The sequence below is a fragment of the Schistocerca cancellata genome, chromosome 2, assembly GCF_023864275.1.
Source record: "Schistocerca cancellata isolate TAMUIC-IGC-003103 chromosome 2, iqSchCanc2.1, whole genome shotgun sequence".
Taxonomy (NCBI): Eukaryota; Metazoa; Arthropoda; class Insecta; order Orthoptera; family Acrididae; genus Schistocerca; species Schistocerca cancellata.
Genome location: NC_064627.1, coordinates 492,453,327 through 492,481,112, shown reverse-complemented (window position 1 = coordinate 492,481,112; position 27,786 = coordinate 492,453,327). Strand labels below are relative to the sequence as shown.

Here is a 27,786-nt window from a genome sequence, read left to right as displayed (position 1 = left end):
TTTCTTAAATATGGATTTGACAATGGCATATTTCAGTCTCTCTCAAAAAATACCTTGATTTAGTAATGCAGTACATATTTAAGATAAGATTGAGCTTATTACATGTGAACATATCTTTAGTACTTTACTGGAAACACCATCAAAACCAGATGAGTTTTTATTTTTGAGAGAATATATAATTTTTTTAATTTCAGAAGGAGAAATTTGTGTTACATTTGTATGATTGAATTTTATGACAGTTACTTTTTCAGCAAACTGCTGTGATTTTTCTCTTCAACTTTTATTTTTTTTATTATTATTTTGAGCTTTTCCTCAGTACAGAGGCTTATCTCCAACATAATAATTTACTTGGAATTTACAATACAAACAATAAACGTTCTTAAACTATACTCTCAAAATATTTCTCCAGGTGTTTCGATCTTGCGTGTCCTCTTCCTCTGCGCCCATTCTCCTCATTGTGTGCTGTACATTTTGGAGCCAGGTGGTCACAGGATGTCCTCTTCTTCTTCTCCCCTCCGGTTCCCACTCCAGTATCAATTTTGGTATTCTGGCTTCCTCCATTCGTCGTACATGCCCGTACCACTGTAATTTCTTCCTATCCATTATGTCATATATTCTTTCTTTTATTTCCATTCTCCTTATTACTTCGGTGTTCCTTATCTTTTCTTTCCTGGAGATTCTTGCCGATCTTCTCCAAAAGTCCATCTCTAGAGCTTGTAATTTTTTTATGTGCTTCATGTTAATTGTCCAGGTCTCCGTTCCATACAGAACCACACTCTCTAATATGGATTTGTATATTAATTTTTTAGTTCTGCTCATTACATTCCTGCTCCATAAGACTGAGTTAAGCATCCCAATGACCCTCCGTCCGCTACTAATTCTTTTATTGATTTCTGACTTTGATTTTCCCTCGATTTCTAAAATGGATCCCAAATAACAGAAAGTATTTATCTTTTTAATTTTCTTTCCTTCAATGTATAGCTCATCTGAATCATTAGTCAAGTATTCTGTTTTTTGGTAATTAATCTTCAAACCCCAAGTTTTGTATGCTACTGCTAGTTGATTGCACATATAGTTAGCATCCTCCCCATCTTGTGCTACGACTACTTGATCATCAGCAAATAATTTTCTGGAACTATTCAACTATTTGTCTTTATACTTTGTATTGTGTTTAAGAAATGATTATTAAATATATTTGCTACCTATGACTCATCATTTATACTCTTCCATTCAGTTCAGTAGTGATGTTATCTTGTGGCTGATGTTATCTTGTGGCTGTCTGTCCTGTCTTTCATTTCACTACATTCCTTATAGCATTAAGTTTGTTGTTTATTCAGACATCATGTACATGTCTCTCAATTTTTAAATAATGTTTTTTAGTAATTTTAAGTAGCTTTTTAGTGTGCAACTACTGCCGTATCTGTACTTGGTATTGTCAACACTAGCTTTACCTTTTCCTTGCACAACATATTTTAATCCCTCTAGTGATCCAAGGCTTTTTACATGGCTGTTTAACATCCCTTCTGATTAGTTTATGATGAAAGGTATTTTCAAATAATGACATGAATATATTATTGAATAAATTAAATTTTATTTTAGCATTCAGTTCCTTATCAATTCTGTCCCATATCATTTCTTTTAGACTATTCTTAAAAACATTTGTCCTGGAGTCATCATTATTCTGATTTCCACTGAAGAATATCCATACTGTAAGGCACTCTTGTATTTATCCTAACTAACTGTGCATCATGATCAGAGAGAGCATTTGTTTCAGGGTAAAGAGTCATTTTCTTGCTTTGAGCTTCACCAAAGAAATATTATCAATTAGGTTCCTACTGTCTCTATTCATTCATGTGGGAAATTTAAGTACTGAGATCAGATTGTAGGATCCAAATAAGATTTCCAGATCACTTTTCCTATCAGAATTTTGTAGAAAATCTGCACTGATGTTGCTAGAGACCATTAACTGTTTGCTGCTGTTTGACAGATTGCATAGTAAGGAATCCATATTCCTCATAAACCGTTCAAAATTTCCCAGTGGTCATCTATACATACAGTTACAATTAAAAATGAACTATTTTTATTTTTCAGTATTAATTCGCAAGCACACACTACTATTTACTGACTACTGCAAAATCTACTTGTCTCAATGATTTTGAACTTGTGTGCTGTCTTAATATATGTGACAACTCCTCTTTTCCCCACATTATTTCTGCATGAGTAATCTGCTAGACTGTAATCTTTTATATGTAACTTACCTAACCCTCTGGTTATGTGGTTCTCAGATAGGCACAGGATGTCTAACTTTTCAGAGCTCTCTGAATTTTCCAAGCAGACAAGAAATTGTTCTACCCTATCCCTCAACCATCTAACATTTTAATGAAGTGAGCTAACCTTACTTTTCAATGCATTCTTAAGCCTTTTATGGGGCTCTTATGTTATTCTGACTTCTTTCAAAACAGGGTGCCTGAATCATGGTTCTAACCTAAAAACGGTACCTCTCTGACACCAGTAACCACAGGGATCATTGTTTGTGTGATGATCCCCTTCCCTCTCACTCCCCCCCTCCAAATATTTCTGCAAGAAGTTCAGCAGCTTATCTTTCCCTCTCCTACTCAGGTGTAGGCCCTGTCTAGTATATCCACATCTCCTAACTGTAGCAATAGGTGCTGCACTCATAAGAGACTTCATTCCATTCAGCATCAGCCTGCAGAACTCAGGACTCACACAACTCTCAGCAGAGTTAAACCAAGCTTGGTTACGACACTATATGACATTCACAAAATCTCATTTCCATGTGTAGTTGCTACACGTACTTCATCCATCGCTAATGCTGTAATTACTGTCCTTATCTAAGCTGCTCCCTTTATTTATTTATTTTTTTATTTACATGTCAAGTTCTGTAGGGCCAAATTGAGAAGCAAATCTCCAAGGTCATGGAATGTGTCAGTACGTGAAATTACAACATAAAAGTAAAAACAGATAAAAATAAAATGTTGATGAACCCAAAAAAAGACAAGCTGTAAGTTTAAGAAAACACAATCAACAATACAACAAGAATCAGCTTAATTTTTCAAGGAACTCCTCGAGAGAACAGAAGGACTCACTCTTCAGTTTCGATTTGAAAATGAGTGGATTACTGCTGTTGTTGTTGTTGTTGTTGTTGTTGTGGTCTTCAGTCCTAAGACTGGTTTGATGCAGCTCTCCATGCTACTCTATCCTGTGCAAGCTGCTTCATCTCCCAGTTCATACTGCAGCCTACATCCTTCTGAATCTGCTTAGTGTATTCATCTCCCTCTATGATTTTTACCCTCCATGCTGCCCTCCAATACTAAATTGGTGATCCCTTGACGCCTGAGAACATGTATTACCAACTGACCCCTTCTTCTAGTCAAGTTACGCCACAAACTCCTCTTCTCCCCAATTCTATTCAATACCTCCTCATTAGTTATGTGATCTACCCATCTAATCTTCAGCATTCTTCTGTAGCACCACATTTTCGAAAGCTTCTATTCTCTTCTTGTCCAAACTAGTTATCGTCCATGTTTCACTTCCATACATGGCTACGCTCCATACAAATACTTTCAGAAACGACTTCGTGACACTTAAATCTATACTCGATGTTAACAAATTTCTCTTCTTCAGAAATACTTTCCTTGCCATTGCCAGTCTACATTTTATATCCTCTCTACTTCGACCATCATCAGTTATTTTGCTCCCCAAATAGCAAAACTCATTTACTACTTTAAGTGTCTCATTCCCTAATCTAATTCTCTCATCATCACCTGACTTAATTCGACTACATTCCATTATCCTTGTTTTGCTTTTGTTGATGTTCATCTTATTTCCTCCTTTCAAGACACTGTCCATTCCGTTCAACTGCTCTTCCAAGTCCTTTGCTGTCTCTGACAGAATTACAATGTCATCGGCGAACCTCAAAGTTTTTATTTCTTCTCCATGGATTTTAATACCTACTCCAAACTTTTCTTTTGTTTCCTTTACTGCTTGCTCAATATACGGATTGAATAACATTGGGGATAGGCTACAAACGTGTCCCACTCCCTTCCCAACCACTGCCTCCCTTTCATGCCCCTCGACTCTTATAACTGCCATCTGGTTTCTGTACAAATTGTAAATAGCCTTTCGCTCCCTGTATTTTACCCCTGCCACCTTCAGAATTTGAGAGAGTATTCCAGTCAACATTGTCAAAAGCTTTCTCTAAGTCAACAAATGCTAGAAACATGGGTTTGCCTTTTCTTAAACTTGCTTGTAAGATAAGTCGTAGGGTCTGCATTGCCTCACGTGTTCCAATATTTCTACAGAATCCAAACTGATCTTCCCCGAGGTCGGCTTCTATCAGTTTTCCATTCGTCAGTAAAGAATTCGTGTTAGTATATTGCAGCCGTGGCTTATTAAACTGATTGTTCGGTAATTTTCACATTTGTCAGCACCTGCTTTCTTTGGGATTGGAATTATTATATTCTTCTTGAAGTCTGAGGGTATTTCACCTGTCTCATACATTTTGCTCACCAGATGGTAGAGTTTTGTCAGGGCTCTCCCAAGGCTGTCAGTAGTTCTAATGGAATGTTGTCTACTCCTGGGGGCCTTGTTTTGACTTAGGCCTTTCAGTGCTCTGTCAAACTCTTCCCGCAGTGTCATATCTCCCATTTCATCTTCATCTAATATCCTCTTCCATTTCCATAATATTGTCCTTAAGTACATCACCCTTGTATAGACCCTCTATATACTCCTTCCACCTTTCTACTTTCCCTTCTTTGCTTAGAACTGGGTTTCCATCTGAACTCTTGATGTTCGTACAAGTGGTTCTCTTTTCTCCAAAGGTCTCTTTAATTTTCCTGTAGGCAGTATCTATTTTACTCCTAGTGAGATAAGCCTCTACATCCTTACATTTGTCCTCTAGCCATCCCTGCTTACCCATTTTGCACTTCCTGTCGATCTCATTTCTGATACGTTTGTATTCCTTTTTGCCTGCTTCATTTATTGCATTTTTATATTTTCTCCTTTCATCAATTAAATTAAGTATTTCTTCTGTTACCCAAGGATTTCTACAAGCCCTCGTCTTTTTACCTACTTGATCCTCTGCTGCCTGCACTACTTCATCCCTCAAAGCTACCCATTCTTCTTCTACTGTATTTCTTTCCCCCATTCTTGTCAATTGTTCCCTTATGCTCTCCCTGAAACTCTGTACAACCTCTGGTTTAGTCAGTTTATCCAGGTCCCATCTCCTTAAATTCCCACTTTTTTGCAGTTTTCAGTTTTAATCTATAGTTCATAACCAATAGGTTTTGGTCAGAGTCCACATCTGCCCCTGGAAATGTCTTACAATTTAAAACCTGGTTCCTAAATCTCTGTCTTCCATTATATAATCTATCTGATACCTTCTAGTATCTCCAGGCTTCTTCCATGTATACAACCTTTTTTCATGATTCCAGAATGAGATTTTTATTCTGCAGCGGAGTGTGCACTGATATGAAACTTCCTGGCAGATTAAAACTGTGTGCTGGACCGAGACTCGAACTCGAGACCTTTGCCTTTCATGGGCAAGTGCTCTACCATCTGAGCTATCCAAGCATGACCTGGCAGATTAAAACTGTATGCTGGGCCGAGACTCAAACTTGGGACCTTTGCCTTTCGCGGGCAAGTGCTCTACCATCTGAGCTACCCAAGCACGACTCATGCCCCATCCTCACAGCTTTACTTTCGCCAGTACTTCGTCTCTTACTTTCCAAACTTCACAGAAGCTTTCCTGCGAACCTTGAAGAACTAGGACTCCTGTAAGAAAGGATATTGTGGAGACATGGCTTAGCCACAGCCTGGGGGTTGTTTCTAGAATGAGATTTTCACTCTGCAGTGGAGTGTGCGCTGATATGAAACTTCCTGGCAGATTAAAACTGTGTACCGGTCCGAGACTCGAACTCGAGACCTTTGCCTTTCACGGGCAAGTGCTCTACCATCTGAGCTACCCTAGCACGACTCATGCCCCATCCTCACAGCTTTACTTCCACCAGTACCTCGTCTCCTACTTTCCAAACTTCACAGAAGCTCTCCTGCAAACCTTGCAGAACTGTTCTTACTTAAACTATGTACAATTTGGCCTTGAATTGCCCTTGTATTTATTGTAAGTTTAAATTGAAACCTGTACAATTTGACACATTCCATATCCTTGTGATTGACTCACTGACTGGATCTATGAAAAATGAAATAAATAAATAAAAATACTTTAATTGTTCAGGAAACTAACCATTCCTAAGGGAAAAATTACAAATACGGCTAAATACAGGGCTAACATGTGCAATACTGTACCTCAGTATTCTGTATCACAGAGGAGTATTTCAGACATCAATCTAAGAAACACATTTCCCAAGAAAGTTATATGATTTCCTGTAGAAACTAAATTTTTATTTAATTTTCCAGCAATGCTCAGAAAATGATTGTTAAATACTGTACATATATCTGATTTATCAGTAACAGAAATATTTTTACTACAAACTGACTCTATATTGTTGATGTTGTGCTGCTTCACAACTTACCATATGGTTTCAATTTCATCCTGTGAATTAGCTATTTTATTTGCATACAACATACTCTTTGCCTTCCTAATAACTTTTTTAAGCACCTTACAGTATTGTTTGGGCTACTGCAGCTTGATTGTGACTGATTCTAACATTTTGATATAATTCCCACTTTGTTCTACATGATATCCTTATCCCACTAGTCAGCCACCCAGGCTGCCTTTTACTGGTAGTACCCTGTTTAGAATGCTGTAATGGAAAGCAACTCTCAAAGAGCATGTGAAATGTGTTAAGGAAAGCATTTCATTTGTCATCTATGTTATCGGCACTATAAACATCCTGCCACTCTTGTTCTTTGTTGAGGTTTAAAAAATTCTCTATTGCTGATGGATTAACTTTCCTACATAGTTTGTAATTATATGTGACATTTTTTTAGTACAAAAGCCTTTTAGTGTCAAAATTTGTGCATCATGGTCTGAAAGGACATTCCCCCCTTTACTAACAGAATAGGAATGAAGAATGAATAAAGATATTGTGTATGGCTGTGCTACTGTTCCCCTGCACCCTAGTTGGAAAAGTCTGCATCAGATCGTATGAATTTAGGAGACCACCAACATCCTCTGTCTTACACCATAATATACAAAATTTATACTGAAGTCACCACATAGAACTAATTTCTGGTACTTCCTACAAAGTGAACAAGAACCCTCTCTAGCTTGAGCAGAAATGCTCTGAAGTTAGAGTTAGGGGACCTATAAACAACAACAATTAGAAGTTTAGTTTCATTAAATTCAACTGCCCCTGCACAACATTCAAATATCTGTTCAGTGTTGTGTCGTGATATGGCAATGGACTCAAATGTAATACTGTTTTTTATGTACATGGCCACAACCGCAAGGAACTGCTTGAAAAACAGCCAGCTAACCTGTATCCTGGTAAAGGGAGCCTCTGAATTGTTAAACTATTTAAGTGTTTCTCCAATATACCAATAATTTCAGAGTCGACATCTATAAGCAGTTCACAAACTTTATCTCTTATAACTCTTATATTTTGATGAAATATGCTAATTCCTTCGCTACTTGGAAACATGACATCCTCTGAAGGTGATCCCTTACTTAGAAGGACTTCCTTTAAGCAGGTATACCTATCAGCTGACTTCAATTTAGAAAATGTGCAGCTCTAACACCAACTACTACAGGAATTTTTCCATGAGTGATCCTACCACCACCCGCTACACTGTCACCTATAAGCTTTGCCAGCCTCCCATTCCCATACCTATTAAGGTGCAGGCCTTGCCTAGTGAAACCCGATCTACTGATAGACTCAACTGGCACCTCTGAAATGTGGCCCATGCCATCTGCCATCAGGGCGTACTCCAGCACTTAACAGCTGCATTAAGATAAGGCTGATCATGATGCTGAATCAGTTGCACGAAATGCACACTAGTGTAACCAGTTTGAGTAGCTATATTTACCAGGTCACCACCTATATCATATTCCCCATCCCTATCAAAACAGTTCCCTGCTCCACTCACTATCACTATCTAATCCTCCTCCATAAAATTCCTACATAGCTCCCCAATGCTGTCAGTCACCTAATCCCACTCTACACTAGGCATCACAATGCTGGTGGCTTGGTGCTTACTCCCCAACACTTCCTGCAACTGCTGGCCCACACCTCTACCATACAAACTACCTAGCAGCAGGACCTTCTTCTTTCTGTTAGATTTGGCAGGTGACCTAGGCCTCCTAACTGCTGAGAACTGCTGCGTGTTCCCTACACCTACAGCTAAAAGAGGCTCCTCTCCACTCAACTCTGACAGTCGGTCAAATAAATTGCATATACGCAATGTATAACTGTCAGAATACCTCCTACTCCTAGCTGCCTTCTTGTCAACTGCCAGTTTGCTCCTCCATCAACTTGTTTCTACTACAGATTCTGCATTCCCAGGAGAAGATCTCGCTATAATGCCCACTGGCTTCCCCACTGCATTCCCCCCAATGAAAGTACTTTGAACAAATCCCACACCATAACCCACTACTCAACAACCTACAACAGAGCCCACACTTCTCACTCATGGTAAAGTTTTACAGTTACTGAAAAAACTGTGTGTCTACATTACCTAAGTTCAGTTACATTGGTGGAACTATTTATAGAACAAACAATAGTGGTCTCAAAATTCTCTCTCTATAAAGAAATCAACTACTTATATTAATACTACTGAACCACAAGTAATACCAATATTGACAAAACTTCACAAAATTATTAGCAGCCACTGGAACACTCAATGAAGTTAAAGCACTGAATTAAAATTTACTGAAATATTTCACTAAAAACAATAAGAAACATCAGCTGAAAACTAAAGGATGAAATTTACTAAATGACTTCTACACACAGAAAACTCTAAAAAACACAATGAGCGAATGTTTCCAGAAGTTAATTAAAGCGTTATTTTGCCACAAACAGCATAAAACACCGCTGAAAACTATTAAATTTAATAACTGTATAAAAATGCACAAATAACTTTGTCAGCACTTAGCTTTATAACCACTACAGCTGCAGCTGCATGCCGCAAAATGTAAACACACTACTGAGGCATGAGGCTTGGACAAACGATGTAAGCACACTCATGAATAACAGACCATTTGAGTCAATAACACAGCAAGAAAAACTAAGATTAATGAAAATCCACTAATAAGTTACTTTTATAGCAAATATTAACACAAATAAACTTTAAAATAATTAACTGAAGACTAAAACTTTATAAAATATTGACGAGCAATTTCAACAGCAGTCCAGCACATGTGACATCACACCAAATATCATCCCTGCTTCACCCTATACAATAACCTGATCCTGTTTACCAAAATATTCACACAGATTTCCTGTCTTCTGTTACATGGCTTCACAATACTTGTGATGTGGTACCCTGTTCCTAATTTTCTCTGTAGCATTTGGCCTACACCCCTCCAGTGGCTACTACTTGGCACCAAGATTTAATTCTTCCTATTTTCTTTTGGTACCAACATACACTGAGTTTCTTTGCTAGAAGTCTACTGCTTTGTACTGTGACATATAGTTGGATGAGGCTCTTCCCTTCCTTTGTCATGTAACAAATCAAATTTATTCAATACTGTAAGCTTAAATGTAGAATAAGAACTTGAAGAAATGTTCCCCTTTACTCAGTTTCCACAATTTTTTTCCCACTTCAGCCAATCTAGTTCAGATTTCACATTTTCTAATTCAGTCTGAGGGGCACAACTCTTTCCTTGTGTTCAGCGATTCTCTTGTCTTTCCTCCAGAGACTGCAGTTTCATGGCAGAGATTCACTGTGTTCCCCATTCAGTTCCCCTCTACAGTCACCCCAGTGAAATTCCAACCCACAGCCTACACATACCACTCCCTCTTTGACTACTCTAAGACAACATCCACACTCATCAGGCATTGCAACACAGATTACATGCTGAAAAATATAATTAAGTCACTTAACATACCTTACACTATACGAATTTTTGTTATTTATGAGCCAAAAAAATAGGCTTACAGGTTAACACTTCAGGCGCATGATATAACATTAAAATTTAGTTATTTTTGCTCACAACAAGAACTCAGCACTCACTTAACTGTGCCTCTTAATTAGCTTAATTACAATATCAAGAGGAGTACAGATCTCTCAAAAACGTCACCTCCATTTCAAGATAAGCTACACTCTGGTTGGGTGGATGGCTGTTGAGGCAAAACACTCATTAGCAGCCATTATCTGAGGCACCTGCCACATCTCAATTGTGTTATAATACCTTAGGAATTTACTGAAGGAGGAAACATGGACTAAATGTAAAGATACAAAAACACAGATGAGAAGTTCAGCATATTAATGAATATATTTACACATTATTTTAACATGTCATTTCCAGCTAAAAATCAGAAAATCAAGTGTAGTAGGCTTAACAGAAAAAATTGCTGGTTGATAACAGGTATAAAAAAGTTATGTGCTGAAAAATGTAGATTATATGAGATCACCAAGTCTTCCACAGTATCCAATGAATTCCTTGCATATTTCAAGAATTATAAAATGATATGTAAAAAAGTGATCCAAGAAGCTAAGGTAATGGCAAATGACTGCTATATAAATAATCCCTATAACAAAATGAAAGCTGTATGGAGTTTAGTGAAACAGCAAACTGACAATGTTTCTCCTCAAAATTCCAGTATTAAATTGAATTGTAATGGCAAAGATATTAATGATCCTAAAGAAACAGCAAAGTGTTCAATACTTATTTTAGCAATATAAGAGAGCAATTAATTTCTGAAATCAAACCTTGCCATACAAACTGCCCAGTAGCATCTGTAAATACCAACATAAACCCTACTTCACTGTTTCTCTTTCCAACAACCCGGTAAGAAGTCCTGTCATTTATCAGAACTTTAAAAGTGAATCATTCCACTGGAATAGACGGTATCCCAGACAGCCATATTTAAAAAAATGTGGAGATCTCATTATTGAAACATTAGCTCACCTTTTAATAGTTCCTTTCACACCAGAATTTTCCCATCATGCCTAAAAACAGCTAAATTCAAACCACTAGTCAAAAGAGGTAAAAAGGATGAAGTGGCTAACTACAGGCCCATTGCTCTACTACTATCTGCCTTCTCAAAAATGGTAGAAAAAATTTTTCAAAGAAGAGTACTAGATTTTCTGGAAGAGCACAAAATACTATCCACAGCACAACATTGTGTCAGGAAAGGCCGATCAACTGATACAGCAATTTTTGGTCTATTAACTGAAGTACTTCAGAAACTAGATAATAGTGAAAATGTCATTGGAATATGTCTAGATCTCTCTAAGGCTTTTGATATCATAGATAACAGAGAACTATTGCCTAAGCTTGTCAACTTGGGGATTAGAGGAACATATAACAACTGGATAAAGTCATACCTAAGTGGTTGAAAACAAGTGGTTGAAGTGCAAAATCAAAATTTCATCATACTCACTCAACACTATTCAAACTATGAAACCATTGAATGAGGAGTGCCACCGGGCTCAGTTTTGGGACCTCTTCTATTTCTGTTATATGTGAATGACCTAAACAAATTCTGCAAGAACATCATCCAGTTTTCTGATGATACGAGTGTGCTAGTGAGTGGGAAAGAACTGGAAATGATTCAGAAGTCTACAACAGAGACACTGAACAATATTGAAAACTGATTCACTCACAACAAATTGGTAATAAATGCAGGTAAGACAGTGGCACTAAATTTCTATAATGTGAAAAAAGGTGAGCAGACTGTCCAGATTCAGATATCTGACAAAGATCTTCAGAATGTAGACAACGTTAAGTTCTTGGTTGTATGGCTCCAAGATAATGTTAAATGTGGGACGCATATTGAAAAAGTCTGTAAGAAATTAAGCACTACATACTACTTAATGAGAATATTAGAGGGATGCTGCAACAAAGATTCTCTGAAAACTCTGTATTATGCCTATTTATACTCACAACTGAAATATGAAATTATTTTCTGGGGTAACTCTTCTCTTAGCCAAAAGCTCTTTAGGCTACAAAAAAGAATTATAAGAATAATGGAAAGTGTAAAATGGAACAAAACATGTAGACCACTCTTTAAAAAGCTAGAAATCCTTCCACTTCCATGAATATACATGTATGAGATAACACTGTTTGTGAAAAAATATTCAATGGAAAATCCCACTCTCTTTTAGAAAAATGAAAATCTCCACTCCTATAACACCAGGCAAATAGGAAACTTTCATTTAGAGCCCACCAACAACACCCTGAATAAAAAAAGAACTGCTAAGGCATATTTGACTCATCACTGCTTCTATAGCCTCCATGAGTTCCTTCAGGAAGTTCGCTAACGATTTGTGTCTTTGCCTTAGTGATGTCTCATATAATGTTACTAGAACTTAAATGATTTACCATGTAAATGATGCTGTGATATGAATATTAATCTGCCAGTACAGTACATGCTTTTTCTGCTTTAAAATATCTACTCTTCATTTTTGTATAATATTTGCTCTGTATATTGTAACTCAGTGATCATTTAATGTAGAAATAATGAAATTAATGCAAATTTAATATTATATATTTTGTTTACATTGACTTGTCCTACATCATAATGTACTATTTGTGTACTATATGATTACCAGGAGCAATAAAACTCTACTATACTCTACTCTACTAGCTCTGGTGCATGGGACTCTGTCTTAGTCGACTTGTAAGCCTCTAGCTTCTTGTGTGATTGAGATCAAACTTTTCAACTCTTCTTCTTTAACTCTCAGCAACAACATAACCAGCCCCATTTGATGTAACTAAAGTGATATTCAGTAAGGAGTGCAGAACACAATCTTCCTCTCAGAAAGTCTTTTAAAAGACAGGACTTATAAGTACAAACATCAACTTCTCAGCAATAACTAGATTCCAAGAAGCTAAATATCTAGAGATTATGTCATTGAAATAGAGCTACATAACACCTTGAATTATAGCAAAGGTGCTGTTTCTTGCAGTGACGTAATGGACTCTTGTCTAAAGAGGAATTAAAATACTGGTGGGTTACCAAAATGTATATGCACCGTATCTTCACTATATATTCCCTCCATCAACAGGTAGACTAGGAAGCAAGTACTAGTTTGATCAAAAAGTTCCACAAACCATCAAAATCTACTGCCCCTTGTGTGGGTATTTTAATGCTTGAAATGTCTGGATCCCCTATATGATTTTCACTCAGTGTAGAGCTGTTGAGAACAAGTTCAGTGGTGCAGTGACAGATTCTGTCAGGAGCAGGTAACAGAGTCTGCCTCAATTCAAACACCTGGCCACCTGAATAACCTTGAGCCTTTCAAGTAGGAAGGCCAAATATCAACATATTATAAATGGAAGGAAACTGAGGTCATGAGAACTACGAACAGTTTCACCAACAATGCATTTGTATTGAGAGCATCAGGAGGATTTCAGGGAGAGGTAAGAGGTGTCCAATAATATTAAAGTCTCAAGACCAACCTGTCAGACATAGCCCAGACAGTGGTGGAACTTTTTGCTAGCATTACCACACTGTCAATCAGGATCCAGTTTTCTAGAGCCACCAAGCTGTCATTGAGTGAAAGGTTTGTATGATTACTCCCACCATAAAAGAGGCATACGATTAACTCTTATCCATTAAGGAGCTGGATTTTCATTAATTGCAGCCCATGTTCCATCACAAGGTCATGATAGGGTGTATTACAGCACATTGTGGTACTTTACAGATATAAGACCAGGAATTTTCCCTGTGTTATTTGAATCCTCCTTTAGAAATAGAGGAAAAAGCATACATGCTCTTGTAGCTATTATAGTGCTGCCCTCACGAGCTGTTTAGGAAAAAATTTAGGTGTACAGCCACCCTTTTCTGGATCTTAGCATAGATACAGCTTCTTAGTTACTTTCAGTGTGGATTCAAGAGGTATCATTATTCCAGCTTTGGTAATTTGACCCTGCTGGAGCAACAATAAACTGAATTTGTCAATAACCTTCAGTATCTGGATTCAGTAGGTAGGCTGTAGTTAAAGCTAATCTAGAAGTTAATTATATGTTATGCTGTGTGATTGCCAGCTATACATACAGGGACACTACAGAACTGCTATTATCAGTTTGTTAGTAATCAAAGTGTCCTCAGTCCTGGTTTTGAACCTCACTACTGCTTAAATTTGAATAAAAATAATCAACAGCAGTGGCCGATGGCTTCTGGCGTTGTTCTGCCTATGGCCTTATCAAAGAGATTGGATTAAATGACACAGGTTCAGAGCAATCTATTGTCTTTGGTGTGAGAACTACCCCTAAAAGGTAGATGGATCAACAATGATCAACAACTTGAGAATGAAGAAGGCAGTGTAAACCACTGCATTAAAGACACATAATGTGTGTCCACAGGACTTGTGGACTGTAATTGGAAAAAAGTGTCATGGTAATGTCTCATTGGCAAAATATTCCAAACTAGTCCCCCATGTGGATCATCAAGGGGGGGCTGCCAAGAGGGAAGTGACCATGAAAAAAGACTGAGTAAGTAATGAAAAGGCAATGTTCTACGAGTTAGGATGTCAGATGGTAGAAGTTTGAATGTTGTACAGAAGCCAGAAAATCTTAAAAAGGAAATGGTAAGGCTCAATCTAGTTATTGTGGGGGTCAGTGAAGTGAAATGGAAAGAAGACAAGGATTTCTGATCAGATGAGTGTAGGATAATATCAACAGCAGCAGAAAATGGTATAATAAGAGTAGGATCATTATGAATAGGAATGTAGAGCAGAAGTGAGTTAATGTGAACAGTTCATTGTTAGGGTTCTTCTCATTAGAACTAACAGCAAACCAACACAGACAACAACAGTTCAGGTATACATGCTGATGTTGCAAGCAGAGAGTGAAGAGATAGAGAAAGTATGTGAGGATATTGAATGGGTGATTGAGTGCATAACAAGAGAAATTAAAATGTAATAGTCATGAGGGGCGGCATGCAGCTGAAGGGGAGGGAATAGAAGAAAGGCTTACTGGAGAATATGAGCTTCTTAGTAGAAATGAGAGAGGAGAAAGACTGATTAATTTCTGCAGTAGATATTAGTTAGTAATAGCGAATACTCTGTTCAGACATCACTAGAGGGGGAGGAATGCTTGGAAAAGGCCAACAGAAATGGAAATATTTCAGTTAGATTACATCATGCTCAGGCAAAAATTCCAAAATCAGATATTGGGCTGTAAGGTATACCCAGGAGCAGACATAAACTCAGATCACAATTTAATGATGATGAAGACTACACTGAAGTTTAAGAGATTAGTTGGGAAGAATCAATGCACAAACAATTGGGAATATGGAAATACTAAGGAATGAAGAGAGACACTTGGAGTTCTCTGAGACTGTAGATGCTGCAATATTGAATAGCTCAGTGGGCTGTGCAGTTGAAGAGGACTGAACATCTCTGAAAAGGGCAGTCACTGATATTGGAAAGAAAACAATAGGTACAAGGAAAGCCATTGTGAAAAAACCAAGGATAACAGATGAAATACTTCAGGTGACTGAACAAAGAAGGAAGTACAAAAACATTCAAGGAAATTTAGGAGTGCAGAAGAAATACAAGCCACTTAACAATGAAATAAATGGGAAGTGCAAGGAAGCAAAGGCAAAAGGGCTGCATAAAAACTCAAAAGAAATCAAAAAGAAATGATTGTTGGAAGGAGAGACTGAGCATATAGAAAATTCAAAACAACTTCTGGTGAAATTAAAAGCAAGGGAGGTAACATTAAGAGTGCATTGGCAAAATCTGTTAAATGCAGAGGAGAGAGCAGATAGGTGGAAAGAGTACATTGGAGACCTCAAGGGAGGAAACTTTTTTTATGATGTGATAGAAGAAGAAATAGGAGTTGTCAGGGAAGAGATAGGCAATCCAGTATTAGAATCAGAATTTAAAAAGAGCTTTGGAAGACTTAAGATCAAATAAGGTGGAAGGGATAGCTAACATTCCATTGGAATTTCTAAAACCATTGGGAGAAATGGCAACAAAATGACTATTCACATTGGTGTGGAGAATATATGAGACTGGAAATGTACCATCACACTTTTGGAAAAACATCATCCACACAACTCTGAAGATAGCAAGAGAAGACAAGACAAGTGTATGAACTGTTGCACAATCAGCTTAACAGCTCATACATCCAAGTTGGTGGCAAGAATAATATACAGAAGAATGAAAAAATCAGGGATCTGTTAGATGATGATCAGTGTGGCTTTAGGAAAGATAAAGGCACCAGAGGCACTTCTGACATTGCAGTTGGTAATGGGAGCAAGACTGAAGAAAAATCAAGACACATTCATAGGATTTGTTGACCTGGAGAAAGCATTAGACAGTTTAAAATGGAGCAAGATATTTGAAATCCTGAGAAAAATAGGGGTAAGCTATAGGGAAAGTTGGGTAATATACAGTATGTATAAGAACCAAGATGCACCAATAAGACTGGAAGACCAAGAACAAAGTTCTCAGATTAAAAAGGGTGTAAGGCAGGGATGTAGTCTTTCACTCCAACCGTTCAATCTGTACATCAAAGAAGCAATGAGGAAATTAAAAGAGAGGTCAAGAGTGGGATTTAAATTCGTTGTGAAAAGATATCACTGGTAAGATTTGGTGATGTCATTGCTATTATCAGTGAAAGTGAAGAAGAATTACAGGACATGGTGTTTGGAATGAACAGTCTAATGAGTACAGAATATGGATTGAAAGTAAATTGCAGAAAGACAAAAGTAATGACAAGTAGCAGAAATGAGAACAGTGAGAAACTTCACTTCAGAATTTGGGATCACAAAGTAGATAAAGTCAAGGAATTCTGCTACTTAGGCAGCAAAACAACCCATAATGGATGGAACAAGGTGGACATAAAAAGTAGATCAGCATGGATAAAAAGGGCATTCCTGGCCAAGAGAAGCCTGCTAGGATCAAATATAGGTGTTAATTTGGGGAAGAAATTTCTGAGAGTATACGTTTGGAGCTCAGCATTGTGTGGTAGTGAGACATGGACCATGGAAAACTGGAGCTGAAGAGATTTGAAACCTTCAAGATGTGGTGCTGCAAAAGAATGTTGAAAATTAGTTGGACTGATAAAGTAAGGAATGAGGAGGCTATCTACAGAATTGGTGAGGAAAGGAAAGTAGGGAAAAACTGACAATAAGAAGGGACAGTATGATAGGACATCTGTTGAGACATGAGGGAATGACTGCCATGGTACTAGAGAGTAAAAACTGTAGAGGAAGACAAATATTGGAATACATCCAGCATATAGTTGAGGTCTTAGGTTGCAATTGCTGCTATGGGTAGACTCATGACTACCTGACTGGCCTTGAGAACTTTGTGATTTTGTGTGTTCTTCATTTTGTATTTATAAATGGTAACTTGCAGGCCTGTTTAGTGCTGAGAATTTCAGACTTCTAGTGCATTATGGACTTAGTGTTTTTAAGTATTTGGAAGCCAAAAGCAGCACTGTCAATAGCAAGGAAATTTTTATCAACAATAAGAACATGAGAAATAGCTGGAATTGAAGATTTTAAGCCGCAATGTCAAGAGCAGATGCAACTCTTGTTAGCAAAAACTACAGTATGGACTCATAAGCTGTATTGTCTTTTTTGTTACATAATGAAGCAGTGATGTACAGGGAAGTGTTTACGCCACTTCTTGGCTTTACAAGCAAAATCATTGGAGCACCAGCATGCTTTCCTTCTTTGCTAGATGTTGATGTAGATGCAGATGTGTGGTAGGTGCTAGTTGTAGTTTCTGCCATACATTTTGTATTTTTGTGCAAACTGAATCTGTTAGTTATTCCTAGTTGTTTACCATTCTCTGAAATTTGTGAATTGTTGGCCCCCTTCTGTTGTAGTCATGAGGTGTGAACACCAATTTTTGAAGTTGTTGATACAATTGGGATCAATTAGCACAGAACAAATCAGGTCTATTGTGTGACAAAGGTCTTGCATTAACAGTAGCTCTCAAAAATTCCCTGGTAATTGAGTGGAATTTGCAAGGTGGAACAGAGGTAGCAGCATTGAATTTAGCCAAGTAGAAGTCCATTCAGTACCCAACCACTAAAGTCACAATACTAACAGGTCACCTCAGCCTCCATCATTGTTGTAAAGCCTTATGAAAACTTACTGTAACTAACCTCTATTGACTCTCCTTGGTATTTACTTCAGTGTCTATGTATTACAATTAAGAATACTTTCTTAATTGGAATAATTATTTTTATGACCATTGTAGATTATGTGTATTTTTTTCAGAGATATACTTAAGTTATAATTAGTTAAATTGACTGGATTTTTGGATTATCATTGTGAAATGTAACATCACCTCATTTGTCTGTGAAAGATTCATTGCTACATCCTGTGATATTATTAGTAGTAGTCAGTATACATAAATTGATTGAGGAGTGAGGGCTTTAGGCTGAGCAGTATGTAGCTGGTAAGCTGCGAGGTGATGGCTGGACTGGGCAGGTAAGTGAGGACCAAACAGCAGCAGCAAGCCATCAAGATGATCATTCAGTGAGTAGATGTTTCCAGGAATTTCCCATAAGGAAAGGGAACATAACTAAGGAACTGCATGGCCTTACACACTAGCAGCTTGCCAAGGTTCTAGCTGTATTTGAAACTGATGGAGTAGCCGGAGATAGCTGTCATGTTTGCATGAGGTGTGCTGGCTTGTGTGACTGTGTGCTTGTTTTCCCTTCTGATGATGATTTTGGCTGAAAATTGAGTGTGTAACAGTCTTTTTATTGTGCTTGTCTGTAACTCAATGTGTTACCGTTGTGATGAGAAGCAATCCATTCTTGTATAATGTTGTTGAATTTGTACATTAATATTTCCAGGGAAAATGTTTTGAGTAGTGTAGTGTGGAACTGGCAGGGGTGGAGAAAAGAGGTTAATTGACTAGTGACTGCTTTTTGCTGCTAATGTCATGTTCTGTTTGTAATTTAGTGAAGTCAAATCAAAAAGAAATAATATTCAAATGATGGATATCAAATATGTATATTGACATGGTCAGAATATTTGAAAACTGTATAGAATTATTCTTTTGACTAAAGAGGTTAGTCGTGTGACATAGCTGCATGTGTGATAAAGTGTTAGTTTGTGATGCAGCTAGATGTGGCATAGTCAGTTCAATGCATCAACTTACAACATGATGAGGGGTATTTATTGTGAATTAATGTAGACCTTTGAGACTGAACATTGTTACTGATGAACTGATATTAAAATAGAATTGGGTGATCTATTGTATGTGGGGAATTTGTTCAAGGTAACATGTTAGTGCACTGCACAATGAATATTCTGCCACTCTTGCTCTTTAATGAGGTTTGAAAAAGTCTCACTTGTCATTGGATTAACATTTCTAAATAGATAGTGTTAAAATTTGTGCATTATGGTCTAAAAGGCATTTTACTTTTTTACTAACCAAGTGCTCCTCTAGTAATGAAGAATGAACAAAAATGTTGTCTATAGTTGTGCTACTGTGCTAGTCGGAAAGAATGCAGTCTGCATCAAATGGTATGAATTTAGAGAATCTTCCAACATGTTTTTCCTTGTACAGTCACTTAAAACATTAATATTAAAGTCATTACAAACAGCTAACTTTTGGTACTTTCTATAAAGTGAGCCAAGAACTCAATCTGGCTCAAAAAGAAGAGTTATGGGTCCTATAGATAATTATAATTAAAAGATATCTAAAAACAAAGATGATGAGACTTACCAAACAAAAGCGCTGGCAGGTCGATAGACACACAAACAAACACAAACATACACACAAAATTCAAGCTTTCACAACAAACGGTTGCTTCATCAGGAAAGAGGGAAGGAGAGGGAAAGACGAAAGGATGTGGGTTTTAAGGGAGAGGGTAAGGAGTCATTCCAATCCCGGGAGTGGAAAGACTTACCTTAGGGGGAAAAAAGGACAGGTATACACTCGCACGCACACACATATCCATCCGCATATACACAGACACAAGCAGACATTTGTAAAGGCAAAGATTATATTCACATTATAATTAAAAGTGTAGTTTCATTACATTCAGCTATTCCTGTGCTGTATTCAGTGACTTGTTCAGTGCAGTATGTCAACAGATTCAAATGGAAAACCATTTTCCATGTATATGGCTACATTCCAACTCTGCTAAGTGCTCCGTGAAAAATATCCAGCTAATCTGTGTTCCAATAGCCTCTAAACTGCTATATTGTGAAAGTAGAGCTCTGATATTCCAGTAATGTCACAATCAACATCAACAAGCAGTTCACTAACTTTATATCTAATATCTCTTATATTGTGATGAAACATGTTCATTCCTTTGTTGTTACATACCTCTCCTTTTTGAACATGGTTCCTTTGCTAGACTTCAGAGACACCTATCATCTGACTTCAGTCTGAAAAAAAGTGCAGTCCTAGCATTGGTTACCACTTAGTGTTGTTCCCATGAGTGATTCCAACACCCCCCACTACTGTCACCTATAAGTTTTGACAGCCTCCCCTTCCCACACTTGCTGAAATGCAGATTGTAACTAATGAAGTGTGACCTATTGATAGCCTCAGCTGGTACCACTGCAAAGTGAACCATACTCTCTAATAGTCAGTGCCTTCTTAAGTCCCATGTTAATATGCCTATTGATAGCCTCAGCTGGTACCACTGCAAAGTGAACCATACTCTCTAATAGTCAGTGCCTTCTTAAGTCCCATGTTAATATGCCTAACAGCTATATTAAGATAGGCCAATTGTGACACTGGAACAGCTGCATGAGTTGCATATTTGTTTTACTATTTTGAATAGCCATCTTTTCCAGGTCAACACTTATGTCATGCTTTCTATCCTCATCAAGACTATTCCCAGCTCCACGTACAATCACTATCTGATCCTCTTTTGTAAAATTACTACATAGCTGGTCTATGTTATCAGTCACTTAAGCCAATTCTGCACTAGGTTTCACAATGCTGGTGACCTGGTACTCGTGCCCCAGCACTTCCTGCAGTGGTTGGCCTACACCTGTGCCATGAGAACTATGTAACACTAGAACCTTCTTCTTTCTATTTGAATTTACAACTGGTAGGCATAATAGCTGCTGAGGTCTGGTGCATGTTTTATACACCCACAGCTACAAAAGACTCATCTCCACTAAGCCCTGACAATTGGTCAAACTGAAACTGTCTCAATATATTCTTTTCCAAGCAGCCTTAGTACTAACTGCCAGTTCCCATTCCCCAGCCCCCTTCTCCCTCCTCATCCTATCGAGTTACCCCCTTGAGTTTTCTAACTGCACCTGAAGGACACAGATCTTACATTCCTGCTCCTTTATTCACTAATTTTTCCTACATACTCTGCAATTCCAGATGAGGATATCCCCAGAATGTCCACTGACTTCTCCATTATGTTCTCCATCTCCCCAATGTAAAAACTTATTACAAATTTCACACTGTAGCCCACTACTCATGAACCTACAACAATTTTTTACAATTTTCAAAGAAAACTATATGTCTATGTTACCCAAATTATGCCACTACTTAAGGGTAAATTTCAAGAAATTCATCTGTAAATGATGCCTACAGTATCAGATCAAAACCCTCTCCAGATTTGAAGTTTCTATCTGTAGCCGTATGGACTGGGTGATGATGAGTTGGTCAGTCAGGATATTTCCCTTTATATATATATATATATATATATATATATAGACTACAACAGTTTCCGCAATAAGTGATTGCCTAACATGTAAATTAATCTGCTTTGTTTATTTGCATTCACTTATGATATATGGCATTATGATCGAGCAATGTAAGTTCGAGCAATGTGTGGTGTAAGTTCATAAACCTCTTGTTGACATTTGTTCAGGAGTCTGGGATAGAGATATTGGCCTCTAAAGCTGTATTTTGGCTGTTGCTGCCCATTCTGTCCTGACCAATCTTGATAAAGTGGGTGTTCAATTGTTCTTCTGGTCAACAAATTCATGTGTCCCACCCATTGCAGATATATTGTGGGTTGCACAGAGACTGGCTTGCCACTGCTAGCCAGCCATTATGGTTGATGAACTCAGGCACAGAGCTGAAGCTGCATTGAATGATGTTCCTGTATCTATCTAAACTCATTTGATTTCATGTACAGTTGATTTAGAGCTGTTGTTACTGTCAGAGGTGGCACCAGTGTGTTATAAATTTTACAACCTATTTATCGCTACATTATTTACAAATTTAATCATATATACTTCCTACTATACTATACATGTACTTTACTTAATGCCAATCAAGTGTTACAATTTCATAGCCAGTGGTGCACATATTCAGTGGGACAGCCATTGCTAGGTAGCTCTAAGGAATTATAACTGAATTTGAACATAATGCCAATTGTTCGGAACCTGCAGTTGCCAGATGTATTGAGTGTGTAAGAACAGCAGATTTTTGTATCATTACCAAAAAGGGCTCTACCTTCACAACCAACATCTGCTGCCCCAGCTTAGTGACTGTGATGATCCACCATCTCAGGCCTCAAACTGTATGGTGTTTCTAATCATGATCTGGGAGTCAGTGGAAACATCTTTTCCAGAAAAGCTTTTAGCACGAGGACCTTCCTGGTGTGTATAGACCATTGTTCTTAGATACAGAGTGCATAGGACTCAAGAGTGCTTATATAAGCAGTATGTCTCTCTTTGACGACAAAAACCATAAATAATTTTACAAAAAGCAAGCTTCCTTGGGTGGAAGACAAAGGTAGCAAATATGTAAAGCTGAAAACTGAGGTCTGGAATATTGCTGCCAGAATAGTAATAGAGAAACAAAATATTGAAACCTTCAGAGCAACACTCTAATTCAAATTTGGAACATCTGAGTTCAAGTCCAGTTATAGGACAGAGTTTTGATTTGCCAAGAATTTTTATCTTTCTATCCTTTTATTTTTCAAGAAAATCTTATGTAGAAACCCTTCCACCATTTGTGTGGAGTGATTTGAGGAGGTAAAAGGAGCATGGCTAATGCAGAATTTTAACTCATAACCTCTTAAAATGTCTCTTGCTTGTGTTATCTTACACCACCATATTTGTGAAGGAGTGGTGATAGAGGATAATGCTCCATGATGATAACCAAAATGTTATGTGATGTAGAGTATTAAATGTGATCAGCCTTTCCAGTGCTTCTTAATGCCAACATTCTTGTCACTGTTACTCTCTCAGGACTGTCAAAGAAGTGCTATATGGAGTATCACTATTTGCTTTGAATTTGCTTGAAGATTATTTCGTGACTTTCAGTTTTTGAGTATTGTACTCTTTCTTTAATTTCTTTCTGCGTGTATTCTCTTGTGTAACTCATGAGGCTATTTAAGTGTTCTTCTATTACATTTTGCAACTGTGGTTCCTAATATATATTGTATTGGTGAATTATCTTTATCAGATTAGAAACTGTGAAATAAACTGAACAGGCACATTTATAAGGCTAAACTATTGTAAAATAAAACATATTTACATTGTTATTGTAAAACTGTTTACTTGCAAACACTGCAATTGGAATAGTAAAGTACATTAATTTGTTCCATGTTTTAAGGTTCCTGTGTAGTTATAAGTGAAATTTTATGAATTAGATTTTAGGTAACCAGCAATCAGCATTGATTGGAGAAATGTGTCTAAATGAGGGAGAGGCAAAGAGTACTTACAGAGCTGGTTGTTTTGTGGTCTACAATACTGGCACAACAGTAAGTTCACACTACTTAAATGACATAAATGAATTTTATTTTCATTATTATTATTTGAATATTTCTCTGAAAGCATCACATACACCTAACTGAAATTGTTGCTTGTTAAATTCGTATACACTTAATTTGTATATTAATACCAAAAATAAAAATTAGAGCAGTGAGCTATATTCAACATACTAAAATATCTGCAGCTATAATTACAAAAAGTAATCAAGGAGGGTGGACTACCAGCAGTGTAAATCCCAAGATATAAAAATGACAGCTTTCTTAATTGAAAATGGGAATGTACAGGTCCAGTAAAGTGCTGAAAGAGATATGAATACAGCACACACAGCCTTGAGACAATACATTGACATGAAACACACAATAGTAAGGGAAAATAATACCTTAGGTTAAATTAACAGAGAAGTAATAAATACAGAAGCCTAGTTCTGTTCAGACATCGAAGGTTATAGTGTATGAGGGAAAAGGTAAAGACAAATTAGTTTCTTTGTGAATGTGAATAATTTTTTTAGGGTGCAAAGGTACACAGAAAGTGAAACACAATATAAAAATAAAAGAATAATTTTTATGTCATCCATTTACAGTTTCTTTCCTCAAACTCCTTTTCCCTTTTAGGCAAACATAGGTAGCACACACGATACAGTATCAAGTAGCCTCACCTATTGGCTTTCTGTCACTACTGTCATCAGTTAACTTAAGGGAGAAAAATCATATGCACCGTCTACCTGTAAAACGTGAACTTCTTCCTGTATACTACTATGTTTTAACTCTTTGTGCATTGTATTTTCTGAGGCAGAGACTGGAACCAGTTCAGCATTTGCCTAAACAAGCATGGAAAACCACCTAAAAATTCCAGATGGCCAGTGCACCAAGTTTTAAATCATTAATTGGAATGGTGAAGTTAGTATGCTGTGCTGTATTTCTTCTCTTCAAAATCATACAAGTATCGTACAAGAAGGACTGTCATAGGTGGGAGGCTAGACCAAAAAATGATGGCGCTCCACACATGTTCTGCTGTAGTTCGCTTCTATTGTAAATCTACTTGCTCTTATAACAGTATTATGAAAAGGATAGATTGCCAGTCACCATATAGTGGAGACGCTGAATCACAGACAGGCACAATGAAAAGACTGCTATATGTTTAAGCTTAAATGTAACACAAATGGATAGTAGTCTTTTCATTGTCCCTGTCAGCAACTTAGAATCTCCTCTGTATAGTGGGTAACAGTGTGTCCTTTTCATAATATTGTTGTTATTCCATCCTTGACTTTCCACTACTTATTCTTGTGCTACTGCTGATATTAATATTATATTTTTTTCCTTTGTTTGATTTCATTTTGTTATTTGTATATGTATACGACAGATGAAATATCCAGTTTCTTGTTCAAACAGGGATGTTCAAAACTTACCGTAGTTTCTCAGTTACCACTGATAACATTATAAGTAGTTCACCTTGAACTATTTTTTTGAGGGAGATATTTGTGATTTATGAGTGGTGTTCAGAAATGATTTACAGTGGTAGTTTTTGTACTTTATTTATAATGAAAATGAGTCAATGTACATTGGATCTCTCAGTAATTTGTAAAAGGAATTTCAGTTTTTGTTGACAGTTTCTCTGAAACAATTGTCTGCAGGTTCTGTTCACTCAAATTTGCGACTCATTTATATCTATAATAATTACCAGTTGCTTTTGTGTTAGCATTAATGTTAACAATGGAGGCAGAAGTGAATTAATATTCATTATGTTTAACACTTAATATTGAGCAGTGTGCAAACATGGTTTTGCTTTACATAATCTGACTGTGAACCACATAAATGGAATTAAGACCTACATGAAGTAGTAAATACATGTCAAAGTGAAACTCAAAAAACTGTGAAATAAAAAACCACCCAAAAGATTTACTGTACACAGTGGCCAAAAAATACCATTAACCTCAATTAATAATCAATATAATCGTATAAACTTGAATAAATAACATGAACAACAGTTCTTTAGAGGAATTTTCTTGGGATATGAACCATGTATTGCTACTTGTGAGAGGGAGTGCAGCATTACCAAGGGAGATTATGAGAATGCGCTCTCCAAATCATGATTGAGATGAGTTGCTGATTTCAAATCTTCTTTGACCTGGTTAGACAGTTTCAAGAAATAATGCATTTTATGGAGTCACAAAACAAGTAAGAGTATAGGAGAGATGGCATAAATTCATAGCTGACATGAAAACATAGCTTGCTGTTATCCCCACATCTCTGTGTCAAATGCGGATTGATCAGATTTCGTGAAAGAACTGTGAGCAAACTGCACTTTATCATTTCGAGGTGAAAGAAGACAGAGTCTGTTGTGCAGTCGATGAATGCTAAGACTCATTCATATAGAACAATGACAGTGGTACATATGAATGAATTACTATTTCTGCACTTTTATATCTGTCTTCAGGGACCTTAAAGCATATTAAGACTAAAAATTTAGAAAAGGACTGTTTATTAAAAAAAATTATAGTCAGCTTATCAAAATCTGGAAAAATAAGAAAGAATAATTTTTAACATCTTATCAAATCTGAGAGATTACCTGGGGGAGTTGCTGCTACAACCTTGCCACTCTGGCTAAAAATGGGGATGAGATGCGAATACAAAAACTCAACAAGAGAGTTCTCTTAGCCTCTCTTACCTCAATCCTCCATAATCCTACCTACATGTGGCGCACCTGTTAAACTGAGCAACCCAGTGGAAGGTTGGGTAACCAACCCCAGCGGGAAACTGGGTCAGTGAGCCGACAGGATGTGGAGGACAGTGGAAGGCAACGGGAAACCACCACTGGAATTACTTCCCTATATGTTCAGGGGATGGACCTCTCTGCACAATATTTCGGAGGTAAAGCTTCTTCTCAGTCGGATCTCTGGAGGGGAATACAACAAAGACTCCAGAGATCAGTGCAAATGGAAAAGGAAGGAAGGGGGAGAAGAAGGAAGACTTATTGAGAGTTGGGACTTGGAATGTTTTAATCCTCCTTCAGGAAGGGAAATTAGAAGAGACCAAATATGACATGACAGGAAACAAATTGGATGTACTTGGAATGTGTGAGGTGAGATGGGGTGGTTGTGGAGAACTAGAAAGTGACGACTTCCGATTATACTATTCAGGTGAAGATAAAAATTGAATGTATGGTGTTGGAATTTTGATAGGTAAAAGACTGAAAGACAAGGTTATCAAGTTTGACTATGTTAGTGGAAGAATAATGATGATGAGACTGAAAGGGAAAAAGAAAGACTTAGTTATCATCCACGTCTATATGCCAACAAGTAATCATTCAGATGAAGAGGTAGAAGAATGTTATGAGACGATAGAAAACTTAGCAGAGAGAGAGAAAGGAAATGCATGTATTGTTATAATGGGTGATGCTGTAGTTGAGGAAGGCCCAGAGGGAAAAGCTCTGGGAAGATTTGGACTGGGAGAAAGAAATGAGAGGGGGCAAAGATTATTGGAATACTGCAATGAAAATTTCATGGTAGTTGGAAATACTCTATTTGATAACCACAAAAGACGACGGTGTACTTGGATATCTTGATTTAACAACAAAAGATATCAAATTGATTACATAATGATACAACAAAGATACCAAAATTGCCTCAAGAGTGTCAAAAGCTATCCAGGGGCAGATATTTATTCAGATCTTACATTAGTAATAGCTGAGGTTCTAGTTAAATTGAAAAGAACCTGGAAAGGACAGAAGAGAGAGCACATTAACTTTGAGAAACTGAAAGACAAAGGCAATTGTGAAAAATTAGAGTGCATATTGTGAAATCATGATGAAAGTACTGGAAATGGATCAAAAAGGCAGCTAAGGAAATGCTTGGAGTCAAGGAGAGGAAAAAAGTAGAGAAAGAATGGGTAACACCAGATGTGATAACCAAGATGGATGATTGCAGGAAACGGAAAACTGTAAACACAGAAGAAGGGAAGCGAAACTACAGGTGGTTAAATAATTAATTATGAAGGGAGACAGAAAAACCAAAGGAGAAATG

The 27,786-nt window shown here is 37.2% G+C and overlaps 1 protein-coding gene across 1 annotated transcript in view; it reads left to right on the top strand.

The window, feature by feature from the left end:
* The window catches only part of LOC126155594 (glycerol kinase-like), a 188,905-nt gene that overhangs the window by 47,896 nt on the left and 113,223 nt on the right, over nt 1-27,786 (top strand). Inside the window, exon 6 of the mRNA XM_049916239.1 lies at nt 23,648-23,758. Within this exon, the coding sequence (XP_049772196.1) occupies nt 23,648-23,758 (111 nt within the window). The remainder of the gene's footprint in view (nt 1-23,647; nt 23,759-27,786) is intronic.